This window comes from Chiloscyllium punctatum, chromosome 3, assembly GCF_047496795.1.
Source record: "Chiloscyllium punctatum isolate Juve2018m chromosome 3, sChiPun1.3, whole genome shotgun sequence".
Classification (NCBI taxonomy): domain Eukaryota; kingdom Metazoa; phylum Chordata; class Chondrichthyes; order Orectolobiformes; family Hemiscylliidae; genus Chiloscyllium; species Chiloscyllium punctatum.
The window spans coordinates 132480851-132501578 of NC_092741.1; the positions used below are offsets into that span (position 1 = coordinate 132480851).

Here is a 20728-nt window from a genome sequence, read left to right on the forward strand (position 1 = left end):
CCTTCGGATAATTAAGATTCCTCTGTATATGGTTGTTTATCCGTAAATACTAATTCAAATATGAGAAAGAATGACAAATAATTTGTAATCTCACACTAGTAAGACTGTGGACATTTATATTGACTGTATACTGAATAACCACTGCATCTTCTATGCCTTACACAAAGAGGAGTCAGTTTGTTATCATAAACTCTACCACAGCAAATGCAGCACAAAAATAAAAATGGAAACAAAGCAGTTATTCTTCAATTTCAAGTAAAAATGAATACAACAGTTGGCACTTTATGAACAGAGTATATCTCCGAAGATTTCAGTTTTTAGTAAAATACAAATGAATAGATTAAACAATCAGAAGTCAATCAAATTCTCTTTATTTCCTTCAATTCTCCAAATGTTTACATGATAGAAGGTTTGGAAGTATATTACTGTTTTTGCACTTAAAAAAAGTTACATATTTAATTCATACATGGGAAATTTTTCCAGTATTAAACAGCAACGGTGCATTCTGCACCATAAGCTTATAAGAATATAGTATTTACTTTCAAATAAGCTTTTTATACCAGTAACATTATAGGCAGCTGGAATGATTATTTTACAAATTACTGTACATTTGCAATATATCTTTGAACATACCTTAGGTATTATGATTCAAAGCAGTAACATAGTTTAATCCCATTCACATGGAATCTTAAAGAATAATGATCGTACATAATGCTTTGTAAGGGCCAATGTTCTCTTCAAAAGACAGCTTAAAAACATAACAAAGTGCTTTATGTTTTAAAATTATTGTACACTAAATTATAGATTGCATCAATCTCAATGGATCTTAAACATGGGCTGCTAAAACAAAAGCTAAAGCAATTCTTTTGTTAACGAAAATCACATTTCAGACTAGATGTACCACTGTGCAAAAATATCCACTTTAACTCAAGTTGTAACATTATTGAAGCTTTCAAATTAAGAATTAACTCCATGCAAACACCTAAGAGTTAGGTGTTTATTGTTTATGGAAACAAGTCTACATGATTTTTTTTTCCCCTAATGTAGGCCTTGTTTCATCTGCAGTTTTTTTATTTTAAAAACCTTCTCTTAAATTGTAGGAAGAACAATGAGTATTGCACTAGAATAAGAAAAGCAGCAAAGTGCTTGCCTACAAAACAGGGTCCCTTGAAAATAAAATCTTTAAAGCATACATAGTTCTGTTTAAAACTTAAAAAGGTCTATGAAGTGCTGAGGTGACACTGGTGTAGAACAGCTTTCAGGATTGTTGGCTGTGCATGGATGTCCTGTATCCTGATTTAAACAAAAAAGAGAAATAGCAAATTAGATACTTTGGTCAGAAATCAGAAAAACTGGGTTCCCTTTGCTTCCTGCTTCTCAAACAAGTCAACATAATATATCCTTATGAAAAATTCTATAAGCAGTTTTACAATCCAGTTCTTGTCTTGTAGATTATGCTTAACTAAGGCTTCAACATTTTGACTGTTGTACTGTTCATCTGATTTGCTAAAGGGTTAGAATTAGAGGACACAAATGTTTCAAAATACCTTGAATAATAAAGCAAGATGGTAGTCCTTTGAGATCAAGGAAGGAGCAGGAAGGGCACGCATGAAAGAAGAAGGAAGAAAAATGATGAATAGGTTCTCTTCTTCCAGAGAAACTTAAAATAAAAAGGTCCTGTTGTGATATTTCTTTTAATTTGTTAATGGGAAACAAATAAATTAAGTAACAATATTGCTGATAATTTCGAGATATTGAAAAAATTGATTATATTCACTCATTTGTGGTTTGAGCCAACTGTAAAGAATTAAAACAGACTAATTCAGAACAGAATTGATGAATTGAAAATGCTAGATTCCTTACTGCCCACAGCAGATATGAAATACCAGTATAATGCCCCTATTTTGATTCAATAATTGGGGAACACAAATAGAACAAAAACTCAGATCTATGGTAAATGTAATGGTTGAGCGCCAAGAGGCTTTAAACTTTCCATAGCTTACAGGAAGATGACCATATCTCCTTTTATAGTGGCTTTGTTCACACAAATTTTACAATCGGTGCACATACTGATCATTTGCAGAAAATGCATCTTGGCTAAATATGACAGGAAGAGAACCATGAACATGATAGTTTTAGATTTTTGCAATGCCTATTTTTGACCCCAGCCAAATTTTCAAATACAAATTTTCTCCATCAACATTACCAAATTCTAACACTGCATAATGATTCTTGTTCTGCCTCAGTCCATCTGCTGCTCAAAGTTTCATCCATACTCTACTTCCAGAGTTGACCAACTGATCTCTTGTTCAGACTCCGCCATCCACAAGCTTGGGCTCATCCAAAATTGCTTGTATCTCAACTTGCAATATCCCAATTCACCCACTGCTCAATAACCTACAATAAAGTGTCTGGGAACCAGGAAACAATTTTAACATTCTTATGTTTAAACCTTTCTGTGACCTTACCTCAGTTGTATCCCAACTGTTCTGAGCTCATGAATTCAAGAACAGAGCTACAACATCTATTGCTATGAAAATAATATAGCACTTTTAATAAGAGTATAAAATGAATGGAATAAGAATCTTATGGCACAGAGGAAGACATTATCAGGCCTGTGCTGGCTCATTAAAGACAAAGCTGCCAAATTAGTCTCACTTCTCTACTTTTCACTCAGAATACTGGAAATCACACCTCTTCAATTAAATATCCCAAACATCTTCAAAAAGTTGCTACACAGTTTGATTTCACCATCTTTTCAGGTACATACACTGAAATAACTCCAGAGATCAGTAGCCAATCATCAAGTCACCCTTTATTTACATGTGGAGAGTCCTTGACACTGATCTAGCTCCCTCTCAGTGAGCAGGATGTTTAACACTCTTGTTCTTATCTGTCAGTCAGGGCTCCCTGTTTGGACCAGATTAACAGGGAACTCATTGTATAAGGTCCATCTGGCTGACATTGTTACAATCACTATCTCTCCCCTCTCCAAGACAGACGACATCGGCCACTTCTTTTTTTTGTAGCTTCTCCTAGCGCACTTTAGCATTGGTCAGGCAATTCCAACACTGCCTCTGTACAGGTAGCATGCAACATACAATAGCTTGCCTCTTGCGCCCAGAACTTTTCAGAAGAAATTCATTCTGTAGTGATCTGGTCACTTCGGGTCCAAAAAGGTTTCAATTCTGGTTGTAACAGCCCTTTTGTTGCCCCCATTACCAACTGTTTCAGTTTTGCCATTACCAGATTTTCCTGCATCCAAAGTCTAATATTGTCAGCTGTGATTGGAAGGAGTACAGAAGATTTAGAACCATTATGGACTCTAGTGGCAGTACCACCAGTGGTATATCTCCCAATGGCAGGCAACTCCATGCACCCTTATTTGCTACTTGGCATCCTGATGGTGTTCTGACTTATTGGAGGTGATAGCCTAGTGGGGGAAGGTGATGGCCTCGTGGTACTATCACTGGACTGTTAATCCACAGACCAAGGTAATGTTCTGGGGACCCAGGTTACAGATAGTGGAATTTAAATTCAGTAAAATTCTGGAATTAAGAGTCCAATAATGACCATGAATCAATTGTCAGGAAAAACCCATCTGGTTCACTAATGCATGGGTGGCACGGTGGCTCAGTGGTTAGCACTGCTGCCTCACAGCGTCATGGACCAGAGTTCAATTCCCACAATGGGCGACTGTCTGTGAGGAGTTCGTGCATCCTCCCAGTGTCTCCGTGGGTTTCATCCCTCTGTGGGTTTCCTCTGGGTGCTCCGGTTTCCTCCCACAATCCAAAAGATATGCAGGTTAGGTGAATTGGCCATGTTAAAACTGCCCATAGTGTTCAGGGATGTGTATGTTAGGTGTGTTAGTTTGGGGTAAATGTAGAACAGTAAGGGAATGGGTCTGGCTGGGTTACTCTTTGCAGGGTTGGTGTGAACTTGTTGGGCTGAAGGGCCTGTTTCCACACTGTAGGAATTCTATATCATTCTCTAAAATTATACATACTTAATGTTAGAGCCTACTGCTGAATTTGACCTGAAGCTATGGGTAGCACTGCTTGTCCCTTTGAAATAGACCTAGCAGAGGTTTGTGGCCTGTTATTATTTAACTTTAGGTCCGTAAAAGGTAAAATTCCCGAATCCAAATATGACCTTCTCTATCTGTGAAGATTTACATTCTACATTAGTCAAAGTCCTAGAAACATTCACTCTTGGACATTTCTCTCTATTGGGCCACCTATGAGCAAATACTACCCTGATGCATTATGGGGAGGCATCACATGTCAATACCAGATCTCGCTTGGGATCATAGTGTGCCATTACCTTAGAGGATGATTACTGTTTCTTTACTTCCCTGAAACCTATGGCTTGGCCATGTAATTATTTCCAAGGCTGACCCTGTAAGAATTGATAAAAAGAAAGTTCTTGGATGGAGGCCAGGTTACGCATGAACTTTCTGTAATAATTCACCAAACCAAGGAAAGACCTATGCTCTGGTACAGGCATGGGCCAGGGCACTTCTGAAAGCTCTCATTTTATCTTCCAAAGGGTGTAACCCAGTTTTGTCAACTCATCCCCAATCAGGGAACTCATTGTATACAGTTCATTTAACTGATCTCATTAATATCATTACATACTCTACACTTGATTTTAGCAACCCGTATAAAGAAATGCCTCATTTCCCATCTTGTACTTTTGCAAATTCTTTTTCACTTACACGTTTGGACTAATTTCTCATTTTCTTTTCTTGAAGAATTAAACACTCTCAATTAAGAATATCTACATTAAGTCTTCCTTTCTGTATAGGACTGAACTTAATCTTTGTTCATACTATTCTAGTAAAACCTTTCAAGACCCTGGCATCCTTCTTTAAAAAAGAATGTGTGGAGGCCAGAACTGTACATGATGCTACTTGGACTTCAACCAGAGTATTATGTAAAGTTTTAGCACAACTTCTTTCTTTCTGTTCTCAATATCTGTACTTATGACACCAATTGTCGGAGGATTTGAGCTATAGAGAGAGGCTGAATAGGCTGGGGCTGTTTTCCCTGGAGCGTCGGAGGCCGAGGGATGACCTTATAGAGGCTTACAAAGCTGAGGAGCATGGATAGGATAAATAGACAAAGTCTTTTCCCTGGGGTCAGGCAGTCCAGAACAAGAGGGCATAAGTTTAGGGTGAGAAGGGAAAGATATAAATGAGACCTCAGGGGAAACTTTTACACGCAGAGGTTGGTGCGTGTATGGAATAAGCTTCCAGAGGATGTGGTGGAGGCTGGTACAATTGCAACATTTAAGAGGCATTTAGATGGGTATGTGAATAGGAAGGGTTTGGAGGGATATGGGCCGGGTGCTGGCAGGGTGGGACTAGATTGGGGTTGGGATATCTGGTCGGCATGGACGGGTTGGATCGAAGGGTCTGTTTCCATGTTCTACATCTCTATGACTATTAGATTTCTTACATGCATTTTCAAACTTACCCTGTCACCTTCAAAGATTAGTAAATGTGTACCCGGGTCTCCATTTTTACAGTGCTATCGATGTAGAATCCATTAGATTCAACTGTTTGCAATGTTCTCCAAAGGCCAAAACCTACAATAAGTTTATCTGCTGTGCAGTTACTGATTTAGTCAGTCAGTTTTAGTTCACCTGATCTCTATCATGCTCACAATTTACTACATGACATGTTTTAAATGTCCACCTAGTTCTCGTGCATTTATATAAAAAAGAGAGCTTATTTACTCCTTTCCAGCTTGTTTCAGTCTATACTAGAGGGCATTGGGGGTGCGGGGGGCGGAGGGACACTTTAAAAGGGACCTTGGGGCAACTTTTTCACACAGATGGTGGGGCGTGTATGGAATTAGCTGCCAGAGGAAGTGGTGCAGGCTGGTACAATTACAACATTTAAGAGGCTTCAGGTATATGAGGGTTTAGAAGGATATGGGCCAAATGCTGGCAAATGGGACGAGATTTAATTTAGGATATCTGGTCAGCATGGACGAGTTGGACTGAAGGGTCGGTTTCCATGCTGCACAGCTCTAGGACCTCTCTTACAAGGATGCCTGCCTTGAAGAAGTTTTCCTCCTCTCTCTACAAGAATCTCAGGGAGTCCCTCTCCCACTGCAACTCCCAGGTCATTTCCTCTGCCTTGAAGCTCTTCAACCATGTCCTGGAACTATACTACTTTCTCCCCACCCCCATCCTCCTCTCATTTATCTCTCCACCCTTCAGGCTCTCCGCCTGTATTCTTGATGAAGGGTTTTTGCCGGAAACGTCGATTTTACTGCTCCTTGGTGCTGCCTGAACTGCTGTGCTTTTCCAGCACCATTCTAATCTAGACTCTGGTTTCCAGCATCTGCAGTCATTTTTTTACCTAGCTCTATGACTCTACCTGCTCTAGTCCCCCCTCCAAAATCATTGAAATTGCCTCTGAAATGTTGAGTATTATCTGACATTTTTGTCCCTACCATTATTTTGAAACTCGTTATCCCTCAGTTATATATTTTTAGCAGGAATTTTGAGTTGCCATTCATCCAAGTTGAAACTACATCTCTGGCTATTACATTATAATTCCAAGTTGAAATTTGAGTCTGCAGTTACTTCTCATATTAATACACATGCATTTTAACACCATCTTAACCACTTTGCTATTTTTCTCTATTCACTCTGTTTTTATTCCATTACTCGTTGTTCTATTACAAATTGTTCTTCCTTGTTTTCTCTCCATCAGATCTCACCTTTCTGCTGTTGTGGTGCCATCTAAATCCACCTTGTACCACTAGGTGTCATTGTGGAGAAGTTAAAGGTCAGCCCGGTTCAGCTGCTTTGTTTAAATACAGATCCTTCTTACCCAAAGAGCCTGAAGACTTCATTCCTGAACCCCTCTTAAGCCAGGTGTTCACCACCATCATCTTTGAAGGTCCTTGACATTTTTCCCTAGATCATTCTACCTGTAGAACTCAATCCTAGCCTGTCAATGTGACCACAACTTTTAACTGTTTCCGTTCTTGCAGAAATTGATACTTTTTTCCTTTTAGAAAGCATATTTAAAACTGTTCAGTTAGCAGCAAAACTCACTTCTAAAAACATTAACCATTAAAAAAAATTTAAATTAACTGAACAATAGCCAACCTAAAGACGAAGACATGTACACTGTAACCCAGATTCAACCTTACATTATGTTTCTTCAGTTACATCTCTCTGTGGTTGTTGTGGTATACTCAGCTACTGCTGTGCTGTCTGTATATGTTAAAGCATAAAACCACAAAAGTTACCATGCCAAAACAAGTATAAAATTGTGTATTAGCCTGAGCTATTTTCTCTACTTCTGAATAATGAACATTTGAAAATGATGAAATTTGACCAAAAGTTAATGTTTGAAATGGATACAAATAACCAGCTAAATTATGCATATAGACACATCTCTAGAGTGAAAGAGAGAGCGCAAGAGACTGCGAGTGAGAACCTTATGCATGCAGAATACTGTTTATTAGTCTGTTAATGCTACTCAAAATGACAGACAGGTTTTTTTTAAGCATTAGAAACAGCATAAAATATAAGAGATGATTTTCAGGCGAATTTAATATGGAAATTAAAAATTACCTTCCAGAACAAAATACTGCAATGGCGACAAAACTGCAGGGCATCGCCATATTGTTCCTTTTTTGGACAATATTTTTGTAGTGTGAAATACATTAGCTTCCAGTCAACACAGCCATTCTCAGTCAGCATCAGGTGTCTGCAGAACTGTAAAGGACATTAGATTCAAAAGTTTGACATAACTTCATCCTTCAAAAAAGTTTCTTAATTGAGATAAAAGAGTATTGAAGGCAATGGAGCTAACATGGTGTAAATGGACTTCCAGACGGAGATGGATAAAGTGCCATCCAACATGTTTGTCAGCAAATTTGAAGCCCACAAAAGAAAATGGTCAGTGGCAAGGTTAACACTCCAAGTTTTGTTTTCTTATTTAAAGTTTAATTTTCATAAAAAGACTGCTGGTGGAATAATTAGCCTTGGGTAATGTTGGATAGGCAGAAAGAAACTCAAATAGATAAGATCACTTGCAAAAGTGGAACAACAACTATTAGAAAGCCAAAACAACTGTAGTACAGAGTTGTGTTGGGCTTTTACATTAACTTTGTTTTAATTAAGATACTTGAAGTACAGGAGTTAATTAGTGTGTGAAAGTGGAATACAGAAATTTACATGCATTTACTGCCTGCATTGTGCATTTTTTGAGCAAAACTAGAATGTATCTACAAATATAATTCTGCAAATACAAATACACTTCATGGATGTGCATGTGTGTACATGCATGAGAGAGAGCGAGCATGAGAGTGCATGCGTGTATGAAAGCTTGGGAAATTGTGTTTGGGTGCGATGGATTATAATGGTGTATATGTGTGTGTGCGCGCGTGTGTGTATGAGAGAGCATGTGTATGAGAGAGGGTATGCGTATGTAGGAATGTGTGCAATACTGAGTGTGTATAGTGTAGTGGGGTCACCTGTTGTGTGACATGCCCTGAGGTATGGTACATTAGCGAGAACAAACAGACACTATGACAACAGATGAATGGACACCACACAACAATCAACAGATAGGGGTGCTCCCTCCCAGTCAGGAAGCACTTCAGTGGTCAGAAATATTTAGCTCGGATGGCCATCCTCCAAGGCAGACTTTGGGATAGGCAACAATGCAAAGTTGCTGAGCAGAGGCTAATAACCAAGTTCGGTACCCATGAGGATGGCCTCAACCAGGATACTGGGTTCACGTCAGACGACAGGTGACCCCACTACACTATACAGTCTCACACATATACCCACACAAATACACATGCTCTCTCTCATACACACACCACCCCCCACACAGGTTTATACTCGGTCATGCCCACACACACTTTACAAAGCTTTCACACATGCAAACACACTCTCATGTGCACTCACATGCACGCACGCAATCCCTCTCTCTCACATGCATGCACACAATTCCATGAAGTGATTTTGTATTTGCAGAATTATATTTGTAGATACATTCTACTTTGCTCAAAAAATGTACAATGCAGGCAGTCAATACATGTAATATTTTGTAAATTCCTCTTTGGAAATAGAACCAGTCTGACTTAAGAATGGGATACAGATAGACTGACCTCACACATTTAATGCATTATCTGAGCCGAGATGTCACTTTTTTTTCCAAATAAAACCTTAAGGTTTCTCAAGAAGGTGACTTAAAAGTAGTTCTGGAATTTACATATTCATGATTCGAAACCTGAAATCCATTCTAAAAGATGTAAGATTTAACAATCCAGGTTTGTTCAATATATCACTGTATGACACTGTAAACTTTTGCTATAAATTCTGTGTCTTATAATCTTATACTCCACAACAAAATAAACCTGGCATTGAGAGATTTTTAATAGATGTGTTCGGACACACCTCTGGAACTTGAACTTGGTCTTCTGACTTAGAGATAGGGGGCACTACCATTGTTACAGGAACTCTTAAATAGATTGGAAGACCTACTGTTTGATTTTGGATTTTGATGGAAATCTGCAATGGTTTAATTGGAAACAAGGTATTTGATGGGATTCTCAGGGTTGATATTAGGCCCATCTCTTTCTCCCGGACCTATTTTAAAATCTAGGCTTGAGTGTAGAGGACATACTTGCAAAATTTAGATGCCAAAATAATGAACAGTGAGGATAGCAATAGACTTCAAAAGGACTAGGAATGGGCTTATCACATGGGTGACCAGGTAGCAGTTGAAATTTAGTGCACAAAATTACAATTTGATACATTTTATTTGGAAGAAGAGGAAAGGCAATATGAAATACATGGATAAAATTATATAAAAAAGGACCTGGTGGTATGGGTGGACAAAGGTTAAAAAGATGGTAGGTGGTAAAGGTTAAGATGATATGAAGGAGTCTTTGGCTTTGTAAACAGAAGCACAGAGTACAAGATGTAAGAAAGTTATGAGAACTCATTGGTTTAGTTTCAACTGGAAAACTGTTAAGACATTAGAAAGGGAAAAGAAAAAAATTATGCAAATAGACAGAGATAGGGGCTTCCATTACATGAATTAATGGAGAGGTGGAACTATTTCCTTTAGAGAAGGTTGATAGAAGACTTGACAGAGATGTCCAAAACAATAAGGGGTCTGAACAGAGTAGTAATGAAAAACTGTTCCCAAAGCCATGTGGCATGACAACCAAAGTTAATTGAATCAAGGTGATTGACAAAACAATCCAAAAAAAGTGTGAGGAAAATTCACAATGTACTGTTACTATTTTAGAATTCAGATTCGAAAGCAGGTGGAAAATGGAGTTTAATTTTCGGTTATAAAGTCATAGAAAGTTATACAGCAGCGAAACAGACCTTTAAGTCCAACTCATCAGTGCAGACCAGAAATCCTAAATTAATCCAGTCCCGTTTGCCAGCATTTAGCCTATGTCCCCCTAAAACCTTCCTATTCGTGTATCGATCTAGATGCCTAAATATTGTAATTGTACCGGCCTCCACCATTTCCTCTGGCAGCTCATTCCATACACGCACCATGCTCTGCATGAAAATGTTGTCCCTTACATCTCTTAAATCTTTCCCCTCTCACCTCAAACCCAAGCCTTCTAGCTTTAGACTCCCCTACTCTGGGAAAATGAAGGTCGAACATTTCTTGAAGAAAAATATCAAAAATAATATTGAACATTAAGGTTTAAAGCAGCATTCATGTTTTTCATACTTCTTTACTTTGCATTCTGTTCATGATCTTACAATGAATCAATTACTTAGAAGAGCTGAATGGCCTACTCCTGCACCTATTGTCTATTGATTTTGCCTGGTTAAGACTCTGCAAGTATTCTCAAATCTTATTATATGTAAAGCTATGCTGTTGCTTGCATACATACCACAGATCCAGTAGAGGTGGCTAGCTATCCAATGAAGAGGAATGATTAATAGCCCACAAAAAGCCATGGATACCCCACCCCTTTTAAAAAGAGTGAATGGACAGCATCAAATCTCTCGGCTCTGAATGCATAATCTGAACTCGTATCACGACTCTCGTATTACTGCACCATAAGTGAGGTAAAAAAAATTGCATTTTTGACATGATCATGGGAACAGGGAATACACAAGAGTTCCTACCACGAATGGTGCCAAGTAGATGGAATTGGAGGAGTCAGACAACAGAAGACAGCCACAGTTCTGAGTGCAAAGTGCCACAATGAAATCCAACATTTACTCTAAGAGTAGGAGTCATCCTAAATACAGAGACAATGTACACTTGCAAAATACTGAAGTAGTGACTCTACGTGCAGCTACTTTACTTTTACTATCCTCATTTTTCATATATTCTAGGAGTAAAACAGCATTTTAAAAGTAAAACTATACACTTATGTACAGTATTAGGTCTTCAATGGAGTGTTTGTATTTTATTAGATTGTTTGTAACTTCATCTGCTAGACTTACCTGTGTTTCTGCAAAATGGTACTGGCAAAGTTTTTTCCACAGACGTCTATCTTCACTGAGCATGTGCAGGGTAGAAGTCACCTGACCTAAACTGATAATATCCAGACCATCAGAAAACCTATATAGGATGCTGTTCTGCATGTGAAGTGGAAGGTCACTCAGTGTTGTTCTGTTATTCATTTGCTGTAAATACAAAACAAGGGAGTTACTGCCATTAGCCTCATTCGAAACTGGAGAAAGCAATATATATTAGGGCTCTTATAGTCTGCCAGAACTGGGGTATACCACACCACCTCCTTAAGGCAGCTACAGCTTACGCTGGAGAGGGGGAGAGAGAGAATATTGCTTGAAAGACAAAAGGGAAAAAAACCGGGCAGATATAAAATCTTCTTGCAATTCAGCAGCTCTCCCACTGGGTGAGAAAATAGCCAGAAAACTGAATGCTTGATAACCAGAAGTTATTTATGGATGCATCTAAAATCACAAACAAAAACCACACTGGCTCCATCTCAAGAACTTTTGTGAATGCACATTCATCATTAGGACATAGAGTACAGCAAAATGTTATGAGTCTTGAGAATAGTCCAAATGCAGAGCTGAAGACTTGTGTTCCAGAACTTACTGCAGTGAGTTATTACAATGATTGAATCATTGGTAGCTATCAGAAGTGGAAAATTGGACACGGATCCTTGTCCAATAACTTTGCTGTTCTCAAGACAGCATTCAAGTAGCACTTACTCACCAATATTTTGCCACGACACACTATTTCAGACCTCATTGCAGTTCTAGGCCAAACATGGACAAAAAAGTAAATTCCAGAGGGGAGAGATAAATGCACTTGATATCAAGACAGCATTAAATTGTGTGTGACACTAAGGAATTGTATGAATGGATTTTTTAAAAATCTTCACTGTCTGAATAATATTTAATGAATTACTGATGGCCAATCATCCCAGCCCCAGGGATTTCCTCAAGGTACTAAGCATTTACAGTGGCTTTATCAATGATTTCCCCACTACCATAAAAAAGGTCAAAAGTGCAATTTCCACTGATAGTTGCAGTGTTCAGTTTATATGCTGCTTCAATATTTGAAGCGTTATGTCCAAAAGTTGCAAGATTTTAACTACAATCAAGTTTGGGTTAATAAATGGCAAGTAACATTTAAATAGCGCAATTGTTAGATTACCTTCAGTAAAGAAAGAGAGTGTAACTACCCATTCAAGAGAACATCATCTGGATCTTCCACCATTAACATTCAGAATAATGATGACTGGACAGAACCAGAATTGAACCAACCAATAGAGAGTGCAACCACAAGAACAGATCAAAGGTTGGAAATTTTGAAGCAAATGATTTACCTTCCAATTTGCCCACCATCTGCAAGGCACAAAGTCAGGTGTGTGATGGAATAAACTCCACTAGCTTGGATGATTGCAGTGCCAACAATACAAGCTAACTGTCATCTTTAACAGCTGACTTGATCAACACCTCACCTATCACCTTCAACATTAATTCCCTTCACCATCTTTGCTACATGACTGCAGTGAGCAGCATTTGCAACTGCATTACAATATTCTATTAAAGTTTCTTTGATGACACTTTCCAATAATTAACCTTGTAGTTAACTTTGAGCAACAAGGCAGCAGATATATGGAAATGCCATCAGAAAGCTTCCTAAATTGCACACCATCCTGATAATATATATTAAAAAGGTTCCTTTCCTGTTGATGCATCTGGATATACCAATACCATGCAAGACTGCTAAAAATTTAAGAAATAAAACAAGGAATGCGATGCTAGAGACCAAAACAAAAACAAAAATTGCAGATGAAATTCAATAGGTGTGGCAGCATTTGGAAGAAAGCAGAGTTAACATGGAGTCTGGTGACTTTGTCAGAACTGCCACAGATATGGCCAGACCTGCTGAGTTTTATCAGCAATTCCTGTTTTTGAACAATTTAAGAAAGTAGCTCACCCAATCACCTTCAAGGACAATTAGGATGAGCAATAAATGCTGGCTTCACCAGTAATACCCACATCATTACGAGGGGGCATAGCTTTAAATTAAGGGGTGGTAGGTATAGGACAGATATTAGGGGTAGATTCTTTACTCAGCGAATCATGAGTTCATGGAATGCCCTGCCAGTAGCAGTGGTGGACTCTCCCTCTTTATGGGCATTTAAACGGGCATTGGATAGGCATATGGAGGATAGTGGGCTAGTGTAGGTTAGGTGGCTTGGATCGGCGCAACATTGAGGGCCAAAGGGCCTGTACTGCACTGTATTTTTCTATGTTCTATTAAAAAGAAATTTAAAGCCATTTCTACCTCCTTTTTTATGTGCTAGGCTACCTGATGCCCTGCAAACCAAACTCCATGAGTGAGCAATAAAGCAATTTGGGGTGGCACGGTGGCTCAGTGCCTCGCAGCACCAGGGTCCCACGTTCGATTCCAGCCTTGGGTGACCGTGTTGAGTTCGCACATTCTCCCAGTGTCTGCGTAGGTTTCCTCCGGGTGCTTCGGTTTCCTCCCACAGTCCAAAGATGTGCAGGTCAGGTGAATTGGCCATGTTAAATTGCCCATAGTGTTAGGTGCATTAGTCAGAGGGTAATGGGCCTGGGTGGGTTACTCTTCAGAGGGTCGGTGTGGACTTGTTGGGCCGAAGAGCCTGGTTCCACACTGTAGGGAATCTAATAATCTAAAAAAAATAGAAAAACCGAAGGCCTGCATGAAATTTCATGTAAATTGCCACTTTGGCCATTTCTTTTTAAGGGAAGAAGGGAGTTCTGTATATCTGAGAGAAGATTCCGCTCAGATCTCCTTCAGAAATGTAGAGCTATATTCCCAATCCAACAGTTTTTTCATTGCACAGAACTGTCAAAGGAAGGTAAACCATGCCCCTTTTTCACAGGAGTCAGCTGCTGTATTTGAAATTTAAACAATTTTGACAGTTTCTATCAAAAAAGAGTAACAGTTGAATATAAGCTCAGTATTAGTGTGCTGGAAGGGTGCTTAATAGATAAGGATAGGGTAGTGACTAAGTGGTTTAAAGATGGTGCCTTGCATGTGTCTGCAAGATAAAGGCAGGTTCTTTAATAATTACTCAGAAGTTAGACTGTGTATTTAGTAGTCAAAAATTTTTCCTATGTAACTATTTTACTTAATTTCAGGAGCCATCTGAAGTTTCCACTTTTAAGAAATATTTTGGAGGGTTCCAGTCACAGAAATTGCCCAGGAGGAAAATTCAATATCACTTGCAATTCTTTCAGAATATGCTTACCATGGAAATTCCCCAGTGTCCCTAAGCACAACTCAAATTTACAATGGAACAACAACAAGTGTCCAGCCAATGGAAAATGTACCCAAATGTCTTTTTACTAAGCCACTGCCAGAGAGCAGATTGACTGCTTATCCCCAGATCCATGGTAAACCAGAAGAGAGCAGAATGGACATTCGAAAGATGTCAGCCTCCCATTGCTCCATTTTTAGGTATTTAAAGTTGCCATTTTGCAGAAGTATGGCCAAAGACAAAATGATCTATCTATCTATGACAAGGAGTGGTATCTTCCATTATGGAAGCCTTGAGGCCACTTTCTCCCATGACAGGTTGAGGTTTTCCACATGATTTTCCAGCTGAGCACGAGAGTTGAATGGCAAATGTAAACATACAAATACATGTCAAAATTATCCATTGCCCAGGATATTTATGCATATTAGCATTCTTTAGTCAGTTGCCTTTCAGCAAGCTGTTTTAAGATAGTTGTCTTGGCAGGACAGACAAACTCCAACCATTGCACCCCATCCCCAACCCACAATAAGATCCAAAGGGGACAGGCAGACCTGATACTCTTAGTGCACAATCCTGCCTTACAACTAAAAACATTTATGTCATCCAAACTGTATGCAAAGCATCAGACTTGGAAGTGTAAAAGTATTCTAATTTTTATGCCCAAAATGCAAATGACAATTATAAGATACTAACTGTACCGGGGTGGTGAGAAATTATTGGAAATATTTAAGCGTCTCCAGAGCTATCACAGTGACTAAAGCTTTTAACCAAACAGAGAATCTTTATAGGGATCTGGACCTCCTTCCATTAATCAGCAATTCCTACATCCAGATCTCCAAATCCTCACCTTAAACTGGTGCTTATACAAATATTTTTTATTTCTCACCTCTCTTCAAAGTGAGACCTTGCAAACTCATCCAGACTTTGTATTATAAGAATGTGAAAGCTTAGGCGAGTGAAGAATCCAAATCTGGCCTACATGCATGGCAGGTAAATCCTGCCTGGCGGGTATATCCTGCCTGGTGCAAGGCTGAACAAAAAGGGCATTCAACTTCTTCACAGATCAGTTAAGTCACAGGTTTGATTCCCACATGATTTCCACTCATTTCCCGGCTTCTTCTCTTTGCACTGCCAGATGATGTTGAATATATTGGACTATCGTCCAGCAGATGTTCAAAAAAAAAAACAATTCATGACATCATTGCCTTAAATCTCTGGAATGCAATATAATGTACAGATAAATACAGGACTGCACTTAACTTGTCCAGAAGCAACTCCAGCGTGGTGACCAGTTTAAAGAGATCAGCCTCAAATTCAAGTTAATCTCACATTCTGATCAACTATCAACATAAAAGACTCAGATATGATCAACAAGACAGTCAAAACTTAGACAAATAAACAAATAATAAAAATGCAAGGTTAATACGCTCACCCTGGTAATTTGCAGATTATTTAGCTGGTGTTGCCAATTCAGAATTGTTTCTATACGGCAAACCCAGATGTTAATGTTCCCAACAAGGACACACCTTCCCACCTCACGGACTAGGATACAGAGGGCAGAACCCAAATCCTGAAGAAGGTTTTTGATTAGTCGAGGATTCTGTTGGTCCTCAAGCACTGTAAGAGAACCGGAAAAATCATACTTCAATGCTATACAACTAAGAAAAAAAAGGATATAATTGTAGCTAGCCTAGATTGTGCAGTGGTTTACAAATGATTGTTTCAGTTTTGAGTTTGTTCAGACCAATTAAAATCGACTGATGAGATGAATGAACCTTATGTTTTTCTAGTTACAGATGTGTTTGGCAAACACCAGCTCAGTTACTAGTTTGTGCAAAATAATTTCAGATTTAATATGAACAAAATCTTTATTTGGGGATCATTAGGCTGGGTGGGATAGGAGTGAAGGTAGTGCCCCACAATTATGATTCAGCTCATTTAAGCAGACCAAGGGATATTTCACACTGAGTTGGTAATAATTACCTGCCCGAAGACAATGTTCCACCTTTGGTAGTTGGCAAAGTTGTTTCAACTCTTCCTTCAACACCCCATCCCACTCCACCAAGGTCACGCAAGTCCTGGGCCTCCTCCACGCCAAATCCTAGCCACCTCTATTTACAGTCTGGAGGAAGAACACCTCATCTTCCACCTAGGGACCCTCCAACCAAAAAAGCATCAACACTGATTTCACCATTTTCCTCAAGTCCCCTCCCCTCACCTTATCCCAGATCCAACCCTCTAACCTCTAACTCAGCACCACCCTCTAACTTCTTCCACCTCTTCATCTTCCTTTCCGCCTATCCGCTCTGACCTATCACCACCACTCCTCCACTGCATTTACCGATCGCCTTCCTAACTACCTCCACACCCCCGCTTTCCCCCCAGCCCCAATCCCTTCCTATTTATCTCTCAGCTTCCCCCCCCACTACCCCAAATATTCCTGAAGGGCTTATGCCTGAAACATTGACACTCCTGCTCCTCAGATGCTGCCTGACTTACTGTGCTTTGCCAGCACCACAGATTTTGACTCTCATTTCCAGCATCTGCAGTCCTCACTTTCTCAAAAGTTGTTTCATTCCTTAGTAAAGGCTAAAGAGACTTAAAAAAAAAGGACTTGCATAGCATGAAACCTACCATACTATTTAGCTTCACTATTTAGAACTGCTACCTCTTTCAGAAGAGGCATACTTTGATTATCCAATTACCCAAGAAAGAATTTACTGGCCAAGGTCTTTGTTTAATTTTGGATTCCCCTACCATTTAAAGGACATAGGATTAAGGTGAGATGGGCAAGATGTAAAAGGTGTAGGTTTCGTAACTGTTCCTATATCTAGGGATACTATACATATGAAGGTTGATTTTGGGTACGGCAGGATAAGGGAGTTGCAGGTTTACATAAGTAATGTACTAAATTTTGTTTACATTCTTTGGTATAATCTTGACATGTTAAAAAAGTTATTTCTGCTTACAAATTAAGAAGTCATGAGGCAAGGATAAAATCCATAATTCAAGGCTAAAGACTGCCATAGTTACAGGAGAGAGCGAGAGAAAATGCGCAAGAGAGAGAGCGCGCAATCATTTCAATGCAACCTATGGCAATGACTGGATAATTCATGACTGAAGTGGCTAAACTCAATCCTATAGAATACACATTAATGCATTAAATCACTGACTAGTTTGTGAATTTTATAAACAAAAATCAGGCAGAAACAAAAACTGCTACGGCTCCAGGAAACACAAAACAAAATAAAAGCCCATTAAACCAAAACCACATCAGCCAAGCTATCTGGCTTGCTATGCAGAAGCCAGCAGACATCAATCTGAAAAAGATTTTTTAAAAAGTGAAATATAAATGGATGTAGGTTTGCTTGCTGAGTTGGAAGGTTCATTTTCAGACATTTCATCACTATACTAGGTAACATCTTCAGTGAGCCTCTGGATGAAGCACCGCTGGTGTGTCCTGCTTTCTATTTATAGGTTTGGGTTTCCTTGGCTTGATGATGTCATTTCCTGTTCTTTTTCTCAAGGGATGGTAAATGGGATTCAAGTCAATGTATTTGTTGATAGAGTTCCAGTTGGAATGCCATGCTTCCAGGAATTCTTGCGAGTGTCTCTGCTTGGCTTGTCCTAGGGTGGATGTGTTGTCCCAGTCGAAGTGGTGTTCTTCCTTATCTGTATGGCTACACTATAGCCACGGTGGCACAGTGGTTAGCACTGCCGCCTCACAGCGCCAGAGACCTGGGTTCAATTCCCACCTCAGGCGACTGACTGTGTGGAGCTTGCACGTTCTCCCAGTGTCTGCGTGGGTTTCCTCCGGGTGCTCCGGTTTCCTCCCACAGTCCAAAGATTTGCAGGTTAGGCAAATTGGCCATGCTAAATTGCCTGTAGTGTTAGGTAAGGGGTAAATGTAGGGGTATGGGTAGGTTGCGCTTTGGCAGGATGGTGTGGACTTGTTGGGCTGAAGGGCCTATTTCCACACTGTAAGTAATCTAATCTAAACTATTAGAAGACCCAAAGACAGATATACCAAACACCACCAATTTCATCAGCAAGGACAGTATCTGCTTTACTGGTACCATTTTATCTTTCTGGTGTATTAAGCTACCAGGAACAAGTGGCTATAAAAGGGTCAGGTAGCAGAAAGAATAAATCAGGAGACTGTAGTAAATGTGAGGGCCTGGATTTATTTTTTTTTTTAAAAGTTAGAACAGTAGAAGTAGCATGAACGAGTGGAGTCAGGCTCCCACGGTAGCAAGGATTTAGATTAGTTTTTTTAGTTGTTGGAGTTTTGAAGTTAGTTGTGGAAGATGTCATACATCCCTCTTCGCCAGAATGTTCTCTTGGTGTTCTTTCCTCCTGGATTAGAGAAACACCACATGAGATATCTATTTTACTGAATTTGCCTTTGCTAAGGGTGTGTTTATGGAATGTTACCATATTGGAACAGTTGCTGTTTAATAGTCAAATAATCTATTATTCTGTTAAGTTCTCCAAGAGTTCAAGTTGTACCAATTTTTCTTTCTTTTTGTTTGTATTTTAACTGTAGTGCAAGAGTAAAAAGTGTGTGTTTTGTTTAAAGCCGAATAGTCCAACCAATCAAATCCCATCTGGAATGCAGCACCTTGCACTTGCCTGTAAATAAGAAAGTTAGGCTATCTCCTTGATATTTTGAGGGGGTTTGATCTGGTTCATAAATTGGGGACTCTTCTCAGTATCAAAATCTCTAATTACAGGTTGGGTTTAGGACTATTGGACACAAAGTAGAGAGTGGTGAGTATTGGGTTTTTGCTGTTGTATTTGGTTGGTTTAATCTGAAGTGCTTTGCGTAATATTTGCTCTTTCAGTTGCAAAGACCTTCTTGGGGGAGGAAGAAGTCACCATGGATAGTTTATAAAAAAAACTTGCAAGACAAAATTTTCGGAACTGATGAGCAAGCTGAATTTGCAGTTGCCTGTATTGGAGAGGAAAGAGGAAATAATTGAGGCAATAAGTCAACATTGAAAACTGCCCAGAATGTATTCAGAATAATTGGAAATGGCTAAAATTCAATTGCAAATGAAGCAGCTTGAATTTGAGGAATGGTGAAGAAAAAAAAAGAGAAAAGAAAACGTAACAGCTTGAATTACGTTCAAAAGCAGAAGCAAAATGGCCCTATTAGAAGAAGGGAAGAAAAAAAGATAGAAAAGAGGGAGAAAGAACTTTTGAATTTCAGAAGTTGGCAAGGTCAAAGGCAGGAGTAGTGACGAGGTCAGTGATGAAGAGTAAACCCATCATAGTCAAAAACGTGATGGGGATCTCTTTAAATATGTCCAAGTGTGACCAATGTTTGAGGAGAAGGACATAGAAGCCTTTTTCATTTCATTTGAGAAAGAGGCTAAGAAATCAAAATGGCAATTGCCTGGTTATAGGAAGGATATTAATCAAGCTAGAGAGTGTTCAGAAAAGATTTAGGAGGATGTTGCCAGGTATGGAAGGTTCGAGTTTTAAAAGAAAGGCTGGATAGACTGGGACGTTTTTCACTGGAACATAGGAGAATGAGAGGCAATCTGATAGTAGTTTATAAAATAATGAAAGGTATAGATCGGAGTTAATGGTAATTGTATTTTCCCTAGGATGGGGGAATTCAAGACTCGGGGGCACTTTTTAAGGTGAAAGCAGAGACATTTAAAAAAACATGAGGCAAACTTTGTTTTTACACACATAGGGTGGTTCACACATGGAACAAACTTGCTGAGAAAGTAATGGATGCAGGTACAATTACAATGTTTAAAAGACATTTGGATTATTACATGAAAAGGAGAAATTTGGAGGGATATGGGCCAGGAGCAAGCAGGTGGAACTAGTTTAGTTTGGGATGATATTCAGCATGGACTGGTTGGACCAAAGGGTCTGTTTCCGCGCTGTATGACTCCATACCTTTATGATCAGGTGGTATTTCTTGATTCAAATAAACTGGTACGTAGGGCTAGTGAGGC

The 20728-nt window shown here is 39.2% G+C and overlaps 1 protein-coding gene across 2 annotated transcripts in view; it reads right to left on the minus strand.

Moving 5' to 3' along the window:
* Positions 1-355: 355 nt before the first annotated feature.
* The window catches only part of fbxo25 (F-box protein 25), a 43344-nt gene continuing 22971 nt past the window's right edge, over positions 356-20728 (minus strand). The window contains exons 6-10 of one of the 2 annotated variants that reach the window (XM_072560898.1): positions 16186-16370; positions 11467-11649; positions 7600-7743; positions 1548-1574; positions 356-1293 (exon numbers count right to left, since the gene is read on the minus strand). In XM_072560898.1, the coding sequence (XP_072416999.1) occupies positions 1204-1293; positions 1548-1574; positions 7600-7743; positions 11467-11649; positions 16186-16370 (629 nt within the window). In that variant the 3' untranslated portion in view covers positions 356-1203. The remainder of the gene's footprint in view (positions 1294-1547; positions 1575-7599; positions 7744-11466; positions 11650-16185; positions 16371-20728) is intronic. The other variant, XM_072560905.1, reaches the window with a different exon arrangement.